At 35.1% G+C, this 18353-nt stretch overlaps 2 protein-coding genes across 6 annotated transcripts in view; one reads left to right on the top strand and one right to left on the bottom strand.

The window, feature by feature from the left end:
- The first annotated feature begins 1324 nt into the window (after window positions 1-1324).
- Window positions 1325-12138, top strand: LOC148603904 (uncharacterized). 2 transcript variants are annotated; one of them, XM_088552279.1, is made up of 2 exons: window positions 1325-7697; window positions 8429-12138. In XM_088552279.1, exons 1-2 carry the CDS (start codon window positions 7606-7608, stop codon window positions 9006-9008), a joined length of 672 nt encoding a protein of 223 aa, XP_088408405.1. In that variant the 5' UTR covers window positions 1325-7605; the 3' UTR covers window positions 9009-12138. The 2 variants fall into 2 exon arrangements, with proteins under 2 accessions (XP_088408405.1, XP_088408404.1); XM_088552278.1 differs by having other exon boundaries at window positions 1326-7697; window positions 8386-12138.
- The window catches only part of LOC148603903 (embryonic protein UVS.2-like), a 22265-nt gene continuing 15952 nt past the window's right edge, over window positions 12041-18353 (bottom strand). For 3 of the 4 annotated variants that reach the window (XM_088552274.1, XM_088552275.1, XM_088552273.1), the window contains exons 6-9: window positions 16910-17034; window positions 16458-16613; window positions 14009-14190; window positions 12041-12130 (exon numbers count right to left, since the gene is read on the bottom strand). In XM_088552274.1, coding sequence (XP_088408400.1) covers window positions 12086-12130; window positions 14009-14190; window positions 16458-16613; window positions 16910-17034 — 508 coding nt within the window. In that variant the 3' untranslated portion in view covers window positions 12041-12085. Of the gene's footprint in view, window positions 12131-14008; window positions 14191-15740; window positions 15824-16457; window positions 16614-16909; window positions 17035-18353 lie in introns of those variants that run through there. The other variant, XM_088552277.1, reaches the window with a different exon arrangement.

Here is an 18353-nt window from a genome sequence, read left to right as displayed (position 1 = left end):
CAAACAGGTAAAATGTTTGTATTAAATATTCAGTACGAATATATATATCTTATATTGCAATTTAAAATAAGTTGAGTTATGTGTATTATATGAACAAGACTTTATCAAAGGAAGATAACTGATATCACGAATAATTGTAAAAATGACAAATTTATGTGAATTGCAATAAAATAACGCTTAAACTCAAGCATTCTTAACTATAAAACTCAATTTCATCGCTTCAAAATTAGTGCCAATGAGTGCCGTTCACTACTTCATTTTTTAACACAAAATCATACTTTTAAAATATTTAAAGATTGTCAACCGTTTACAATTATAAGTAATACTTGTAAACTTGAGCTACATTATATCACAATATGTAAATTGCAAAAGGATCCTGGCGTTATATTCGAACTTTTTTCTTTTACGGTTTGAGTCCGTCGGTCTTCCTTACCTTTGAATAACCACTTTGGTTTTGCAATCAGATTTGTTATTAAAGAAGCGACCCTTACAGCACATGCGCGGATTAAGGTCAACAGAAGTCACATGCATACGAATTTATCTAGATCGATTTTTTGTCTTGCATGTATTTAATGCATTTTATTTGTGGAAGAGATTATTAGAAAATCCAAATAAATTATCTAGCATTTTGTTAAGATTATTGTTATCAATACATGGAAAACAAGATTTTAATTTCAAATATAATGAATTTATGAAGAGTATTTTTGATAGCATTGGTTTGTCATACGTTTGGAATAACCAAATTGTTTTGCATGTCAGTGATATTAAGATGATTGTTAGACAAAGATTAACTGATAATTGTCATCAAACTTTATTCAGTGATATTGGTAACTCGTCTAGGGAGGAATTGTATCTAAATTTGAAACAGGATCTTGAGTTGGAAAAAACATTTGTTGAAACTCAATAGAGCAGATCGTATAACAATATGTAAACTGAAATGCTCTAATATCAAGCTGTCAGTCGAAACAGGGAGATGGGCAGGGATCTCATTAAAACATAGGACCTGTCTTTTATGTAACTTGGCTGAAATTGGGAATGAATATCATTACTTTTTTGTTTGTAATCACTTTAAAATTTCTGCTCTGAGAGATAGATATATTCCTGCATATTATACAAGGTACCCTAATATTTATAAACTATATGGCTTACTATCTATTTGTAATGTTAGAGTATTGAAAAATGTCGCTATTTTCCTGCGTCAAGTAGAAACATTATTGTAATAGCAAACTGTAAATTTTTTTGTAATATGTATTTGTATCTGCAATTTCTATTCATGTGATTTGTTTATTACCTCTTGTAACACTGTAATGTGTCTGAAATATTACAATACAGTATTGAAGTTGAAGTGAAGTTAGATCCTCAGAACTAAACTTTGATTAAAAGACAAGAGTTGCGGTTATTTTTGAAGCACCTAGATGGGATTATAGCTTCGTTCTATTCAATATTTTGTTTCCGTCTAACTTCATGTAAACGTACATTAAAGTAGTAACACATTCAAATACACAATAAATATTTACTACTCATGTCATACAGTTTTATGAGAGGGGATTAAAATTTTTAATAGATACAAATTCAAGTCCGTGATAGATGACTTCAAGACAAAAGTAAATATTAAAGACGCCTAATACTGAAATATAAAGACATGTTTTGGTACTAACACTAGATTTTTTTTAATAGTTTACAATGATTTTCAATCTAAAGACTTTGTTTAGAAAATCCGACATGTTCTTGATTTATTTATCTCCAACTGTACCCACATTTAAACACTGTGGTGTAAGCTGTACATCAGTAAAAGTTGAGTCATTTCCAAGATGGCGTCGTCCATGAAATCGAACAGGCAAGCACCTATTTATATACTAATTTGTCTGCGTTATTCTCAATGTATCTTGATAATTTTGCAAGCGCGAAGTAAAAAGCTGTTTAAATAACGTTTTCTCGGTGATATCTGTTTACAATATAAATGTGAATATAACGTTGCAAATAATTGATCAACTGACCGCGGTGACATAAAAATCATACTTGAAGCGCGAAAGCAACTTTTCTTTCGCCAATTGTCGTTAATCGGTAACATTTGTTCAATGATGTACATTTGATTTAAGTGTATTTTTTATTCAACGTTTCGGCTGTGAACTCTGTTTTTCTACATTTTCAGTGTAAATGTCCAATATATGCGTCAATTCAACATTGTTCAAAACCCGTCCTGTTCATTTGCACCTTTTGTAAATAAGAACAATGCCGGTTGGGAAACGAAATATTTTTGGGCGGTTGAGTCTAAAAAATCCGACAAAATAGTGTAATTTTTAGAGAATTTAAGTGTTATTTTTGCCAAGAGGAAGGAGACATCTTTGAAAATCTTATAGATCAGTGTATCGCTTATCACCAAGATAAAGTTTTGAAACTTAGACGCTTTGAATTAAATGCCAATACTTGAAAAACAGGATATAGAACGTTGGACTTCAATATTGTTCCGCCAATTGTCAAGGACACAAATAATACAATTGTACCATGTATTAGTGATGGAAAAGTGTGTATTGAGATTAGCGAAACCGAAAAGAAAGAGGGTAGCAATATATATATATATATAGAAAGATCTGAAAAATTCCTAACGATGTTAGAACTGTCAAATTTGAGATGCAAATGTTTGGTCGTTCCCTCCGCGGGACTCGAACTCGTACCGCTGTGACATCTATGGCAACACCGCCTGCACAAAGTCCAGCGCCCTAGACCACTCGGCCAGCTAGGCTATATAAAATATAGCTTTCGCTGGCCGGGTCATTCCTCCTCGTACGATTAATCTAGGGCTGTAACTTAGTACACGATGTATTGTAGTATGGGACAGTTCATTTAAGTTTTATTATGTAGGATAGAGGATCAAATTATTAATGCATGTCACAACAAATCAATATTGTACAAACGTCTCAGAATGTGAGGACTCTATTCGCTAAACTGCTCCATCGGATCAAATTCATACAGGGAAGGTAATGTAAACGTATAGAACGGTCTGAAAAATTCCCAACGATGTTAGAACTGTCAAATTTGCGTTGCAAATTTTTTGTTCGTGGGGGTTCGAACTGGTACGGCTGTGACATCTATGGCAATACCGCCTGCACAGCAACAGCGCCCTAGACCACTCAGCGAGCTAGGTTATATTAAAATATTGCTTTCGCTGGCCCGGTCATTCCTCCCCACCATCACTTATATAGCAAGTGCCCTTCTCCCGCCCCGGGACTGTAGTGAAATAAGATATGGTTTAGGCCTTTCTTTGAGGAAGACATTTACTAATATAACAGAGTCGGTTGATAAAGATAACCGGCTAGGTTCTTATTTTTATTCAGCGTATATAACATAGTTCTGAAACAATAAATATGAAGAAATTGATTCCAAAGACAATCATTAAGGTGATTCACATAGTATTCGATCACTTGATCACAATCACTATAAGTAATATAATAAAGAACCCAATACACATCTCAATGGAATATTCCTTAAGTTCATAAGGTCATATGTACTTTTAACATAACAAACAGTTAACAAAAATATGCAAAACTCTTGTAATCTAGCATTCACTACAGTTCGATATTTGTTTGATGGAGTAATCAAGGGAACCAAGGTTATAGGGGTCATAAAAAGAATGTAATCCAGGGACAAAGACCAGACATGGAAAACAGATATACACTACAAAGAACATTACGTAACTAAAATCATACATAAAAAGTAACAAAAGCAAATGAGCAACTCCACTAAAAACTGGGAGCATGGACCAGGTGCAGATATGTGTATATATAATATTATAGTGCTTACGCTACTTACTATATATATATACTTTATATAGTCTGAACTGTAGGTCTCGATATCGTCTGCCTCGTTCCCACTGGCTGGTTTTTGATGGGAACAGTGTCGGGAATTCCCCAAAGCTGCATTCTATTTGGAGGACCTAAATCCCGGACCACTACATTCCCCTCCGTTTTATTAAAGGCCCCCCTTTTTACCTCCAGTGTTCCCCTTGGGCTTATACAAATCCCCATATCCTATATTTACGGAAGGAGAGCTGCGGTTCCTTGGCCCCTAACTGGTGAACACCCTTGATTCCCCGCAACCTCCCCAGCCTTGCAGATGCTAAACAGATGTCCTTATGATTTTTAAAATCCATCGCCTCCCACTATTTGATATTTGACCACTTTCCCCCTTGTAAAAACTAAAAGTTCAGATGTTCGACTAAAATAACACTTCACTCTCCACTCTGAGAGTTGCCAGAACAATATATTTACATACCATACTTGGGTCCATACAAGATAATAATCTAAGATAGCTACTATCCCTTCTAATAGAAATTCATTGGATTATTAGATCTATTTGTCTTTCTGGGAACAATTATTTGATTCTACTAAAGTTCTAAGTATTTGTTCAACTCACCACCGGAATGCCCTTTTCTATAAACTGTTATTAGTTATTCTCTTTTGCTTTCTTCTGAGCATTCGGGATTAAAAAATTAATTTATATATATGTACAAAGAACCTTGGAGTGGGCACTAGTTATGAAACCGGCGCCCGTTCTCCAAGGTTCCTTTGAGAGTTGCCGGGGAATTACTCCCCTCACCTGGGCTACTGCCTTAGCCACTTCTAGCAGATAGCGTGGATGGCCTGCAGTCGCCCCAGGTGGGAGGAAATGGGGCATCAGATTTTAAAAGAATACTCCCTGGCTCCAAGAAGTACAGGGCCTGTGCCTGTACGTGGTTGAATTTTGCCACTCCCAGAGTGAACCCACACACTCTTGGAAGGTCCTAGTCCAGCCACGCACCTCTTCGGCCCCCTGAAAAAGTGCAGATGTATCTTTTGGGCTGGTGAGCTATACTCCCTGCACAGCTGGATGGCGGCCCGGTGCACCTCTGTTGCCACCTCATCACCCTCCTCTACCCTGAGGTGGAGGATGATGGTTTTCCCTCCACTCTGGTTTGGATGGCCCACCGGAAGGTGCTGACCTGGCGCTCCCAGCCGTCCTTGGGAGTACGCATGTCCAGTCCAATTTCCCCAAGAGCGGCCACCTGAGGATCACGCAGCAGTGTCCTTAACTGATCGTCCAGTTGCCTGGCTTTCTTGGGGTGCACCTCCACAGCTACCACCCAACCCAGTGCTTAGGGCACTCTCCCTGGTTTTGGCCATCTGCTGGGATCGTAGTAAACCGCGCATCCCCCACAACAGACACTTGGCCAAAGGGCACCGTGCCGTTCAGCGGGGCCCTCAAGAACTCCCTGATCCCAGCAGATGGGGGAAGGCCAAGGGACTTCCTAGCCATGTCTGGGTGACAATGGGCATCATAGCCTTGGGGGAGTGTCTCAACTGCAGGCGGAGAGATTGGGAACTCCGCCTCCAGCCTCCTCGATAGGTCTTCAGGAAAACACACGCCCATTAGGGAAGTTGGGGGGCGTGTGCTCCGGGCAGACTTGGAGGGAGGATGGTGGCGACCTGACTACTACCTGCCTCCCTACCGGGGTCTGTGTGCCAAGTCTCCCTAACCTATTAAAAACAGAGACAGGGCTCCTCTGTTGAGGCTTACTCTTACCCCCACCTCTGGGATCCTCCTCACGAGGAGGGGGCCATTTTGATTTTGCAGGGCCGATTTTCTTAAAAAGCGTTTTTACTCCTTTCTCCGCCTTCTCCGGGCCCAACAACTCCATCACCACCACATGTACCCGCCAGTGGGCTAAGGCAGCAGGGGAGGCGATGGGGTTGATCCCAAAGGAGGCAGGGACATCCCAACTTGCCTCTTTAGCAATCCCCATCAACATGCCGTCATAGGGCCTCAGGTTAAGTGGGGGAGGCCCCTGAAATTCACCAGCTGTAGGGTCTCCTCGATCCTACCCAGCTCCAAGCATTGGGCTCTCAGTGAGGCCACCATCCGGCGAACTGCTTCACTAGTGGTGTCCCCCTGAGGTCAAACACAGGTGCAACATGGGCCTCGAGGACGTGCTCCTCCAACTATTGAACCCGGAGGCCACAGGGTGAATAATGGCAGAACCTGAGGGAAGTAGAGGATTCGCTCACCTGAGGTCCCTTGCCCCTGGGCTCAGGAGTCTTGCATCCTCCTACCGGGCTTCATGTCTGTGACCCAGACACAGCTGCCGGTCGGGCCACCTCTTCCACTCCAGGAATCAGTCGTCTGGCTGGGACTGGCGAGACCCCCCTTTAACTCACTGGGGAACAGAGAACTCTAGCCCCCTCCCAACCGGGACACCCCTGGGCACTAAATATATTTCAAAATTGAAATCTGTTTTGAAGTATTGCCATGATCTTGGTTTGGATTAGCTCTAAATAATTGTTCATGCCAACATTTTTAATTTTTTTTATTTAATGTTTTTTTTTAAACTAATCTTTTATTTATTTTTTCGTTAATAAATAACTTCTGGGGTACACCCATGAAATCTTGTATAACATTAATACAACTAATCCATGATAATTTTCTCATCCTCTGATGTAATGAAGACTTGGGTGATGAGTTCATTATCACTAAAATATAATCTGACATACTATGCTAACATATTTAAAATAACTTTCATTATCAATTTGAGGCGACCCTATTCTCCCATAACGCCAATGGTTGTCGCCCTTTTGTTTACTTCAAGTAAATATTGACACATTTGTTGTGTACATTCTCTTGCTGTAAATTAGAGCATAATTTTGAGAAACAACGATCGTTAGATTTATGAAGTTTGTCACTTTGAAAATAACCCCAAAATTTCATTGGCATATGATTACACTGGTTGAACATGAATAAGTGTCTTTTATTTTTTTTCTTTTATCATTAAAACTTTTAAAAATTTTTAAAATAAACTTTCAGAATTTTTTATTCAAGTATTTCTTTACATCTGTAAATTTACATGACGCCCCAAATTTAAGACCTAGATAGGTATGATTTCTCACGTTCCCAATGATTTTCGGTTTATATAAAAATGACAAACAATGTACTAGCACCCCTTCTTCTTCTGAGGAACTCCGGCTGGCACTCCTCTTTTTCAAAATGTGTGTACTTTCCAAAAATTACAAAAACTAATATATAACACTTTATCTGCATACTCTGTATGCAGTGTCGGATCAAGGATTTCAGTTTAGGCGCGTAAGTAGGAATAAAGGTCGAGTAATGCCAGGGATGGACTTTGCGACAAATCAAAATGTCTCATATTACGAAAAAAAAGCGTACTAGCCCGTCATTACTAGAAATAATGTCACAAATTATTGCTTTTACTTATATTTATACATTATGCTATGTCATGAAAAACTTTTATGTTCATTACAACAAAGTTGATATTTTTAGACAATATTCATAGTTTAATGCCTTTTTTTTCGTTTTTTTTTTATAATATCCCCACCCTAATTTTTTTTCCAAATTGAAATCTGTTTTGAAGTATTGCCATGATCTTGGTTTGCAAACTACATGCTACTAATTTGCAGCTGTACTACCAATGAATGCGATTTTTTGAAAATTGCAGACGGAAACGAATCATCGATCAAAATTCAATAAACAGGAAAAAAATATTTATTAATTTCCATACATATATCATTATACTAACTTAGTAATCGAGAAGGAAGGATTTCAAAATGACGGAACCACATGGATCAGTGTGACCGCTGTGACGTATGCAATGAGTACCGATATTACTACAGTGACAAGGGAGTTCGGGGAACCCAAAGATGTATATCCAGGTCGGTCTTAATAAGTTTACATTACTATTAAAAAGTACTCTTTCCATCTAAAGGTGAACAAAGTATGTAGCATGAAAATATGTATATTTTTAGACAGAGATAAAAAAAAAATGATAGTTTATCAAAAGAGCACACTCTATTTCAATACGTAATCTACAATGTCTGTTTCTTTAAAGATATAGCGATAATTTCATTCTTAAATTACCGCTTTCAAAGCAGGAGTTGCATTTAGTGATCATGCTGTCCGTTTATTCATCTATACGTCCGTCCGCCCGTCCCCTGTGTCAATTTGCAACTTAACTTGTACATAGTGCCCTTGTGCATATACTTATTTAAATTAGCATCTGGATGGCTTACGGGGTAAACGTGATATGGCATTCATAGACCGAATAATGAGCAGTTAAATATAAATTTACATAAGCTTTGTATTGTATGACGTATCGAGTGACACCAAATTTGATTCTAGGGAGTGTAGGTGATATCTTTTATTGATCTTTGCTTAATTACAGTCTTTCTAGTTATGTCTTGTGTACGTAATCTAATTAATACATTAACATAATACGCATGAGAAATTATATCCACAAAACACTTTCATCAGTACATCTCTTTAACCAATCATAACTTCCTGTTATGTGTTCAGTTTTAAAACAAAATTATATATGTATATATATTTAAATATGTCTTTCAGATTTCAACGTTTCTGTTGTGTATTCAATTCTTGCCCTTTTTAGTGTGTCGATAATATCCTCGTCAATCGCCTCGGTAATAACCTGGTGGGCTACAAAACGAATGATGAAACGAAGAATGCAGTTTATTATTAACGACATATTAACAAAATATCCAGACGATGTAAATACAGTCATAGAATCGTCCAATGATGATAGCGATGGCTACGAAACGGTCGATGAAATGGATGTTAATTCAAAGAAAGACTGTACAAAAAAAGATAAAGAAAAATCACCAAAACGAATCAGATCTGTAAAACACCCAAAGAGTTTTTCACATGGAAACAGCCGCAATACATCTTTACGTTCAACAGAATCGTGTCGGCTGAGACAAGAAAAGGCGAAACACAGATGGACAGCAACAGTTGACTCTTTTGGACGGATAAAAGACAAACCCACCAGAAAGTCGGTGAGATGTTCGCCTTCTATCGACCATTGTGAGAACAAAATTTCGAAAAACTCAAAGAAAAGGGATCATAGGGAGACAAAGCCATCCAAGAAGACATACGGACAGAGATATAACAATTTGGTTCTTAACTGGAAACAGAAAGTTTGCTCATATGACCAAATCACCAAAAGGTTTTAGTACATGTACACAGTTGAGTGATGAAAGTTTTGTTACAGTAAACTTGTGTAACCTATTTTAATTTGTGATAAATTTCTGTAGATTGTTATAAAACACCATGATTATATTGAATTTTAATGATATTTACATGTACAAAATATATTTACTGATTTTTTTTGTCTTTAGATACAAATTATTCAGAGGTAATACGCATGTTATTAACTCCTTTTTATGCTTTTCTACGAACAAAGGTTCATCAACTAATAAATATGCTAGAGATTGCTAAATGTTTCTCAGTGGTGGCAAGTCCCGGATGGAAGAAATTCTAAAACGTGATGCCCATACACAGCCCAAAACAATACTGTGTCAAACATTTCAGAATTTTCGATATACGTGTAAATATGCAAACACTTCTAGAAAACTTTGCCAAGCTCGAAAAAGCAAACGATTACAACGAGAAAAGAATACAAACCAAGCAGAATCAAAACACGAAGTGTAATGAGTTGTTAAATGAAATGACATCAATTAATAAACAATTGTCCCAAGAATTGAAACAAAAATCGACTCAAAATGACTCGAAATTGAAACTGATGCAACAACAATTGAAACAAATAGAAAACTTCCAACTAATTCTATTTAGTTAGAAATTAAAAAGTTTTAGTGATGAGACAGAAAGGATAAAGTAAACTTAATTTCACAACACAGAAAGCGTTAAATGAATTGAAGGCGCTAGTTAAACAAGCATATTGACAATTATGAATGAAAAGTGATCATGTTTGTCGTAAAGTTAGTCAATAGTTTTCCTTTACCATCGATTTCTAAGTGTAGGGCAAAAGAATTTATAGACAGGAATACCGGTGAGGATCATGAAGTGAGTGTTTTTCATGATTTAACACACATCATAATTTTTCTACATTTTTCGGGGGGGGCGCCACTTGAAGTTATGATAAATATTTGTAATGCATTGAATGAATTTCGATTGCAACTACACTCATTTGACACGAGTAGTATATACATGTACATGTATTTGTAGAAACTAAACTGATTTGTTTACAGGAGTAACAGTTTGTCAAACAGGGATAAATGTTAGTGTTATTTATGCATTGATAACATTTTACCGCATATTGTACATGCACATGATTTTTTTTCTTTACCCTCACACGTTTTGAAGTTGATCTGGATGTATTTTCCTTTGATTTTTCCAACAAGCCAAATCTCACACATCTTGAAAGGTTGACAGCCTTGGGTTTTATAATTTTTTATGACTGTCTTTTCAAGTTTAAGAATTCAGTCTTTTGGAATGCCAGTTATCAACTTATCATACCTGAAATGGTTATACATCTGTTAAACAATTGTTTTTAATATGAACTGTATTGGTTTGCAGTGTAGATGCTATTTTAAGCATGAAATTAAAGGCATATGGAATGTAGTTACTTACCAGTGTGATTTTGTTTGATTATTTTGTCATGTTTAATCTATTTTTCTATTCACTTATCAGTTCTGTTTGAAGTGGGTGACACAGTGGAAAATTAGAAAAATAAAATCAACATTTTTGTTCAAAATTAACTTTTTGGATTGAATTTACAGCTGATATTTTTATCCATGTAGTCTTGCTATCCCTTCCATCAAATCATTGTGAGGTTTTGATTTTTTATGAGGGGTTTATAAAATTTTCTATCCTGCCTTTTTATTTTGAGAAAATAATAAAAGGTCCTGCTTTCTTTTTTTTCTTTGAATTTTGTTTATTATTATAAAAATATATTAGGACATTATAGATCTGCTTTTTCTATTATGGGCTGTCCTGTAACCTTCCCCCAATTAAAAAAATAAATGGTAGTTCCCTGAGGATTACAAAAGTATATTTTATTGATTAATCCTATTTTGTGAAATATGTCTTTATATTTTTCACCAAACAGGGAAATTTAGAAGGCAATGGGAGGAAGAAAAGGTTAATATGCATGTTATTAACGTGGCCCTCTTAAACCTTGCTAGCAAGTTAAATACAACTAACTAAGGCACCTTATCTTATTTGAGGGATAAAAGATTTTGGATAACAGTTGCAATTAACAATTTAACAAATATATTTTTGTTTCATTCCTAAGTCTCCCTCTAACTACTATATAACTCATTGATAGTTATTTTTTTTATATTTTTCTCAATGATTATCTCAACTTCTGTGACCTTTTATTACAAATTAAAAGTTGTGAGAATAAATGCACAGCACAAACATTTACACATCTTTTCTCAGTTATTATACAATAAGGGGAAACCTGACTGAAATTACACTTCATCATTAGTTTCTTTTATAAAATAATGACATTTACATGTACATGTTGGTGAAATTGCATATTTGAAACCTTTTTTCTAATCGTTTTCCTAGTAAAACTGAATGCATATTGTATTTGATTAACTGAAAGATTTAAATATGTCAGTACATATAATATTAAAGTTGGTATCTTTGTCTGAACAACTAGAATGTATATTTACAACAATGCTGTTTATTATAATATACAAGTACCGGTATAACATGTATGTACAAGTTTGCAACTGATAGAGTTTTAGGGGGATGTATGATACATATAGGCTTTGCTTTTTGTTCTAATACATTGATATACGTGTACATTTATAGTTCATGTTGATAAAGTCAACTTGAATATTGGCCCTCAATATAGTTACTGCAACTGAATTGGAATGAGAAAAGTATAATAATGTGACCTTTTTAAGATTTTAATACAATTTGATATTGAAAAAATTCTGTGTTATACATGTACAAGTACTGTATGTCATTTACAAGTCTGATCCAAGTTTTGATGTATCCAAGTACTTTTTACACAGAATTACAACGATATTTTTGCTTCTCAAAATGAACCTTTTCTTTAGTTTCGTTCTGTTAATATTTGTATATCAGCTTTTGATTTTATCACATGATTTTCCTGATTTGAATATCTTTATAACTCTTTTTTCTATTTTGTTTTGCTTAAAGTATCTTCTTCATTCTTAAAAATATAGAAAACTATTTAAATTAAAATAATTTGTTACAAAGAAGACAACAAGGAGTCAAGAACCATTTTAATTTGTTTCAATAGTATATACTTGTCTTAGTTGTTATAGTAGCGCTTCTTTTTTATGCACTTTTTCACTTTCTGAAATGAGAAACAATACTTCTATTATCATTTTGATCACATGATCACATCAAGTTTATTCTCATGTGAACTTCATTTTATCCAATAAAATCGTGTAGATTCACTTAAGTTACAAATAAAATTCTTACCGAATCTCACTTTCTCACAGCCAATGCTATAAATATTCTAACAAACCTGTGCTCATTATAGAGTGAGGGAACTTATTAATTTAAATACACTTTTCATATGAACGAACTGTTTTCCAAAAATACACTCATGGCTATCAAAATGTATTGGGAAAGTACACTCATGTCACCTAAAATATACCGGATAGTAAACCCATACTATATCCTGATTGTCTCTCTTTTACAGGGAAGTTGTCACAAATGAAAAAAAATGACGAATGAAAGGTCATCGCGTTTGTTAAATAGTTTGGTCAGTAGTTTTCCTTTACTATCGATCTCTAAGTGTAGGTCAGCATATGAGGCTGACTTCACAGCGTCTGTAGTATATCAAGGTTTTTGCCCCGTGCGGGTCCGGGTGTCAAACGAATAGGCCCGCAGCAGCGCTAAGCTCGTCGTAAAAGGCGAATAAATAGTGCTCAAAACCCTATCCGGAGGGTACTAGGTTGTGTGCTCCAGATGGGGCGCTAAATGCTGGGGTCGCCAAGATGGTACACTTAGATACAAATATATAGTTATTGGTAGAGATTTCTCATACTTTGTAAGAAATAATTCCAAATCATCTTCCAAATATACAGAAGTAGATGTTTACAAAATGCTGGAATTGTTAATCGACAACATACTTGTGCAGTGTGGTGGACGTGTTTTTCAACAAACGGTCGGCATTCCAATGGAAACAAATTGTGCTCCTTTACATGCTGACCTATTTTTTCACTTTTATGAGGCTGACTTCATCGCTGATCTGATACGAAAGAAAGAATATCGTTTGGCTAGATCCTTTAATCTCAGTCTCTGCTATATAGATGACGTATTATCTTTAAACAATCCTAATTTCGGGGACTTGATACATCGCATCTACCCCAAAGAACTTGAGATAAAGGATACTACAGACAATGTAAGGTCAGCCTCATATCTTCACCTACACTTAGAAATGGATGGTAAAGGAAAACTATTGACCAAACTTTACGACAGACGTGATGACTTTTCGTTCAGAATCGTTAACTCTAACAAATATGCTTCTGGAACAGGGTTATGTTGCTACAAGATTGAAGTCATCACTACAGAAGTTTTATGGTCGTCATCATAAACTCGTGGATCGTTATGGTGTATCCATCTGCACCATGAAAACTGATTTATTTAACGAGTCATAGTTTTCCTTCCCTCGTTTGTCTAACCCTGACTTGACTTTTTATGGGCAACTCGGGGGGGGGGGGTTGTTGTTTCTAGAAGAGCAGAGGACGCTTACCATACCGGTGCACCTGGTCGATGCTCCCAGTTTTTAGTGGAGTCCGAGTTGCTCATTTGCTTTTGTTACTTTGCATGTATGATTTTAGTTACTTTATGTTCTTTGTAGTGTATGTCTGTTTTCCATGTCTGGTCTTTGTCCCTGGATTGCAGTCTTTTGATTACCTCTATAATCTTGGTTCCCTAGATTACTCTTTTAATGTCAATTAATACCAAATTTTCTCACTATAATTGAAGTAAAACAAAGCAAATGATCTACATATAAATGTTTCATTTATTGTTGTTAATAACTAAATTAATAACCTGAATATTTCAAAACCATTATTCGAAGACACTTAAATTTTCAGATTCTTGAGCGTTCAAACGTTGGACAGACACAACAAATGCAATATTGATGAACTAGTTTGATGGTACCTCACCCATCGTTTTGACTTTTGAAACGGCAGACATGAATAAATAGAACAAAACTTACTTCAAACATTGTGGTACCTTTGGTAGTTGTACCGCCATTTTTAGTGGTGGTACCAATTACATCTGAAGTGGTAATGATGTCTTTAGTAGATGTCCCACTTACTTTGGTTGTAGTACCAGCGTCTTTAGTTGAGGTACCGATATCTGTAGTAGTGGTATGTATATTTGAAGTAGTGGTTCGGTCTGGAAAATAAAAAAAAAACCATATAATCTGTTTTATAGTTGATACAATTTGATTGACCGATTTGAAAGTTCTATCTCACAGGTGAGACAAGATATCTTCAATCAAATTCCATGTCTTAACGGATTGACAACTTTCCGAACTTTTCACTTACCAGTGAGGTAGTTCTTTTAACATTATTATCGGAGCAAGTCAAATGAGCCAGGTCATATGATTCACTACGGTTAAAAATTTAAACTATAAATCATACTACAATCGTGTGAGGGCGTCCAAATTACACAGATACATTTCCTGAAAAATCTTCAAGTAATTTGTTAGCACAATGTTAATTTTATAGTATGATTTATTGCTCTGTAATTTAATTCAAGATCAAATCCAGCAGTTATTTAAAAAAATAAAAATAAAAATAAAAACAAATGGTAGTTATTGTTCGATGTTTTATGGTGATTTTTTACCATTCTTATTTAATTTGTCTATTGCTGATGATTTTTCAACATTTCAGCATTATTTACTTGTCTTGCATTATGATACTTTGTTGAATTGAATATCGCCCTGGTGTGAATTGTTTTGACGAGACCACGGGAGCTGCAGTATTTTTTTTTATTTTCATATAGTCAGGCATTTATAACAAAGTTCCATTTGCCACCTGACCATGGCAAATAGAAAAGAAATGCAATTAATTTGTGAAAAGAATATATATGATTTTATAAATTAAATATATTAAACAAATCATTCAAAAAGCATTTATCACAATAAAGCTCTCACACCAACAAAACTCTCACACTCTTATTTTTGTTTATTAAAAAAAATCTATTAAATAAATGCAATTTTAAACAAATTGAAAAGACTAAGCTTGCTGCTGTTGTTATTGAATGTAAAATAACATGGGGGAAAATTATAAATATCTAATCAAAAATAATATGATCTGCAGTATTGTTGCCTGACTATAACCTGATTATAGTCACTTGCAACATGACAGATGCTGCTAATGGAGTTAGACAGCTTACCCTTCTGAAGTACATGATGTCACTACTAGACTTCATATTGCATAGTGCTCTAGTTTTTGAGTGACGTCTTATTTTCCTTATCTTCAGTTTTTATGTGTAATTTATTGTATATGGTTCGCTACAATGTGTATTGAGATTGTCTTTGTTTCCCACGTTCACGTTCAGACCATATTGTTAGATTTTGAAGTATTTAAATTACCACTGTGCTGACGTTCCGATATATTGTCGCTGAAAATTTATAACAGATGATTCTTGGCTCCCTTGATTTTTCTTTGAAAGGGAAGAAAAATAAGGATTTTTTATATCAATATTCACAAAAAAAAAAAAAAAAAAAAAATTGGCAGAAATATTTTCAGTTAGCTAAACTGTTTCTGATAAATAATTACTTCATCATTCTTAAATACAAAATTTGTCTTTTTAAAAGAGTATTCAAAGGAACCAAGATTCTAGCGGAAATCAAAAGAATGTAATCCAGGGAAAAAGACCAGACATGGAAAGCAGAAAAAACACGATAAAGATCATAAAGTAACTAAAATAATACATACAAAAGTAAATGGGCATCTCAGAGTCCACTAAAAACTGGGAGCATGAACGAGGTGCACCGGTAGGGTAAGCGTCCACTGCTTTTCTAGAGAAAGAGGAAAGGAAAACTATGACACATTGAACAAATCAGTTTTCATGGTGCAGATAGATACACCGTAACGATCCACGAGTTTCAATAGTTAATGATGACGACCATGAAACTTCTGCATTGATGACTTCAATCTTGTAGTAACATAACTCTATTACAGAAGCCTTATTGTAAGAGGTCTATATATATATAAAGGTCTGAAAAATTCCCAACGATGTTAGAACTGTCAAATTTGCGATGCAAATTTCTTGTCGTACCGCTGCGACATCTATGTGACACCGCCTACACTAAGTCCAGCGCCCTAGACCACTCGGCCAGCTAGGCTATATAAAAATATAGCTTTTGCTGATCGGGTCATTCCTCCTCGTAGGATTAATCTAGGGCTGTAACTTAGTACACGATTTTAGGTGATACTAAGTTACAACCCTAGATTAATCCTACGAGGAGGAATGACCCGGCCAGCGAAAGCTATATTTTTATATAGCGTAGCTGGCCGAATGGATGTTTGTCAAATTAAAAGACATCTGTTCGTTTAGAAATTCGTCAAACTTTTCGACTTGTCGCCGAACAAAAGTCGGATTCACACAGGCCCAGAAAAGAAATTAAAATGTTTATTCAATATCCACCTTACCAATATTATTAACAATTTCAACAAAAGACAAGAAGAATCCTCTATAACTGTATTCATTATCTGAGTGAAACTCAAGTGTAATCGACGTGTCACTGCTTGTAAAGTTTGGCACATCCTGAAAGCCTTTGTTCTTGCAAAATGTTGCAACCACGGTTTCTGCAAAACAATGTTTTGTGTTAACTCTACAGCATCATATTTATACAGTAAGAAAAGAAACAAATACAAAAACAAGTGCAAGAAATGCAGAAAGCTGTTACTACGTTTCATGAATATTTCTCATATCAGTTGAAAATATTTCACCTTAAAAATCGATATTTCGTAAAAACAAAGCATAGATACATAAATATACTACTGGGGTATCTGAATTTTATACTTAAAAATATACAGAGACAAAATCAAAATGATATATCATTTGAAAGTTAAAAAGTTAAACACTTTTAAAAACTGTTTACCATTTTCTTTCATTCTTAGGAAATCATATCGACATGAATATCTTTCTATATCCATGAACTTTACATCTATGAAGATATTAGCATTACTATTCGAAGTTGTAATGGTCCATGCACAATCTGTATCCCTGGTAATATATAGGAACTTATCATTTTACCACACATCGAAATTTAAAAAAAATATTAGAATGAATAAAAGTGACAAGACATGTTATAGTAAAATGACAACAGTTTATGATTATATCATTCATTCTAAATTGCCTGTCTCCAATGCAAGAATAGATTAGCAAATAAAAAATGTAATTTGTGTCACTTTGTTATGATTTTCTAAATGTCATTTAATTTTAAAAAGAATCAAATGTGTCTTTTGTTCACTTATATGTAACAATACAAACTGGAATCAATTTTTTTTTCTAATTTTCTTTTAGATGGCATACTTTTAGTTGGCATACTTATTAGAAAACTATTATGTAGAGAATGATAACATTGATATACGACAGTCCGTCAGAATCATGGTTCCATGATTACTTTTCCAGAAAATCATAATGATGATTACAGACATGTTGTTTTTTTTAGAGAACAATACTATTGTTTAGGACAGTTTGTTTTCCATTGGACAATATTTTTGATTTTGGAGAGTCTATTTTCCATTGAATAATATTTTTTTGGGGATTTCGGACAGCCTGCTTTCCAGGGCTAAATTATTAGACCGTGGACAAATATGTTGTCGATAGAAAATTCCAGCATTTTGAAGACATCTTTATAACTATGACACGTTGAACAAATCACTGAACCATGAAAACTGATTTATTCTTCATTACATGTCATATTTTTACTTTCTTCTTTCGTCTACCCCGGACATGACTATTTATAAGAAACTAGGTGGGTGTTAATATCTTGAATTGAGTGTTTCCTTTGAAGAAGATCTGGCAAGCTCTGGCATAACGTATGAGTTGTTATATGAAAACTTTATACGCAGGTGCTGAAGGGATGTTGCCACAGATGGAAGGAAAGTTAAGAATTCTGAATGAAAAATCATCGCGTTTGTCGTAAATATTGGTCAATAGTTTCCCTTTACCATCGATCTCTAATTATTGGTCAAGATACGAAGCTGACTTTGCAGTGTCTTAAAATATGTCAATTTAAGCGATTTTGTCGGTGGAGTAGGGATACATTTTTTTTATGACTTTTCATTCAGAATTGTCAACTTTCCTTTCATCTGTGCCAACATCCCTTCGGCTCCTGCGTATGGAGTGTTCATATCACAACTCATACGTTATGCCAGAGCTTGCCGAAACTACTTCAAAGGAAACACTCAATTCAAGATATTAACACCCACCTAAACTGCCGAAACTACGCAGACTTTTTGTATCGCGCTAGAACTCTAACAAGTAGGCTTCTGGAACAGGGTTATGTTGCTACAAGATTGAAGTCATCACTACAGAAG

The sequence above is a fragment of the Perna viridis genome, chromosome 11 (genome assembly GCF_037379345.1).
Source record: "Perna viridis isolate PV_CMFRI_1.1 ecotype Kerala chromosome 11, ASM3737934v1, whole genome shotgun sequence".
Classification (NCBI taxonomy): Eukaryota; Metazoa; Mollusca; class Bivalvia; order Mytilida; family Mytilidae; genus Perna; species Perna viridis.
Note: the sequence above shows the minus strand (reverse complement) of the source record. Positions and strands in the feature narration are given on the sequence as shown.

Excerpts from the sequence above, each read along its gene's own strand:
- LOC148603904 (XM_088552278.1), top strand. The coding sequence starts at position 7,637 with ATGAGTACCGATATTACTACAGTGACAAGGGAGTTCGGGGAACCCAAA. Across the intron at positions 7,698-8,385 it reads ACCCAAAGATGTATATCCAG|ATTTCAACGTTTCTGTTGTG; the intron begins GTCGGTCTTAAT and ends TATGTCTTTCAG.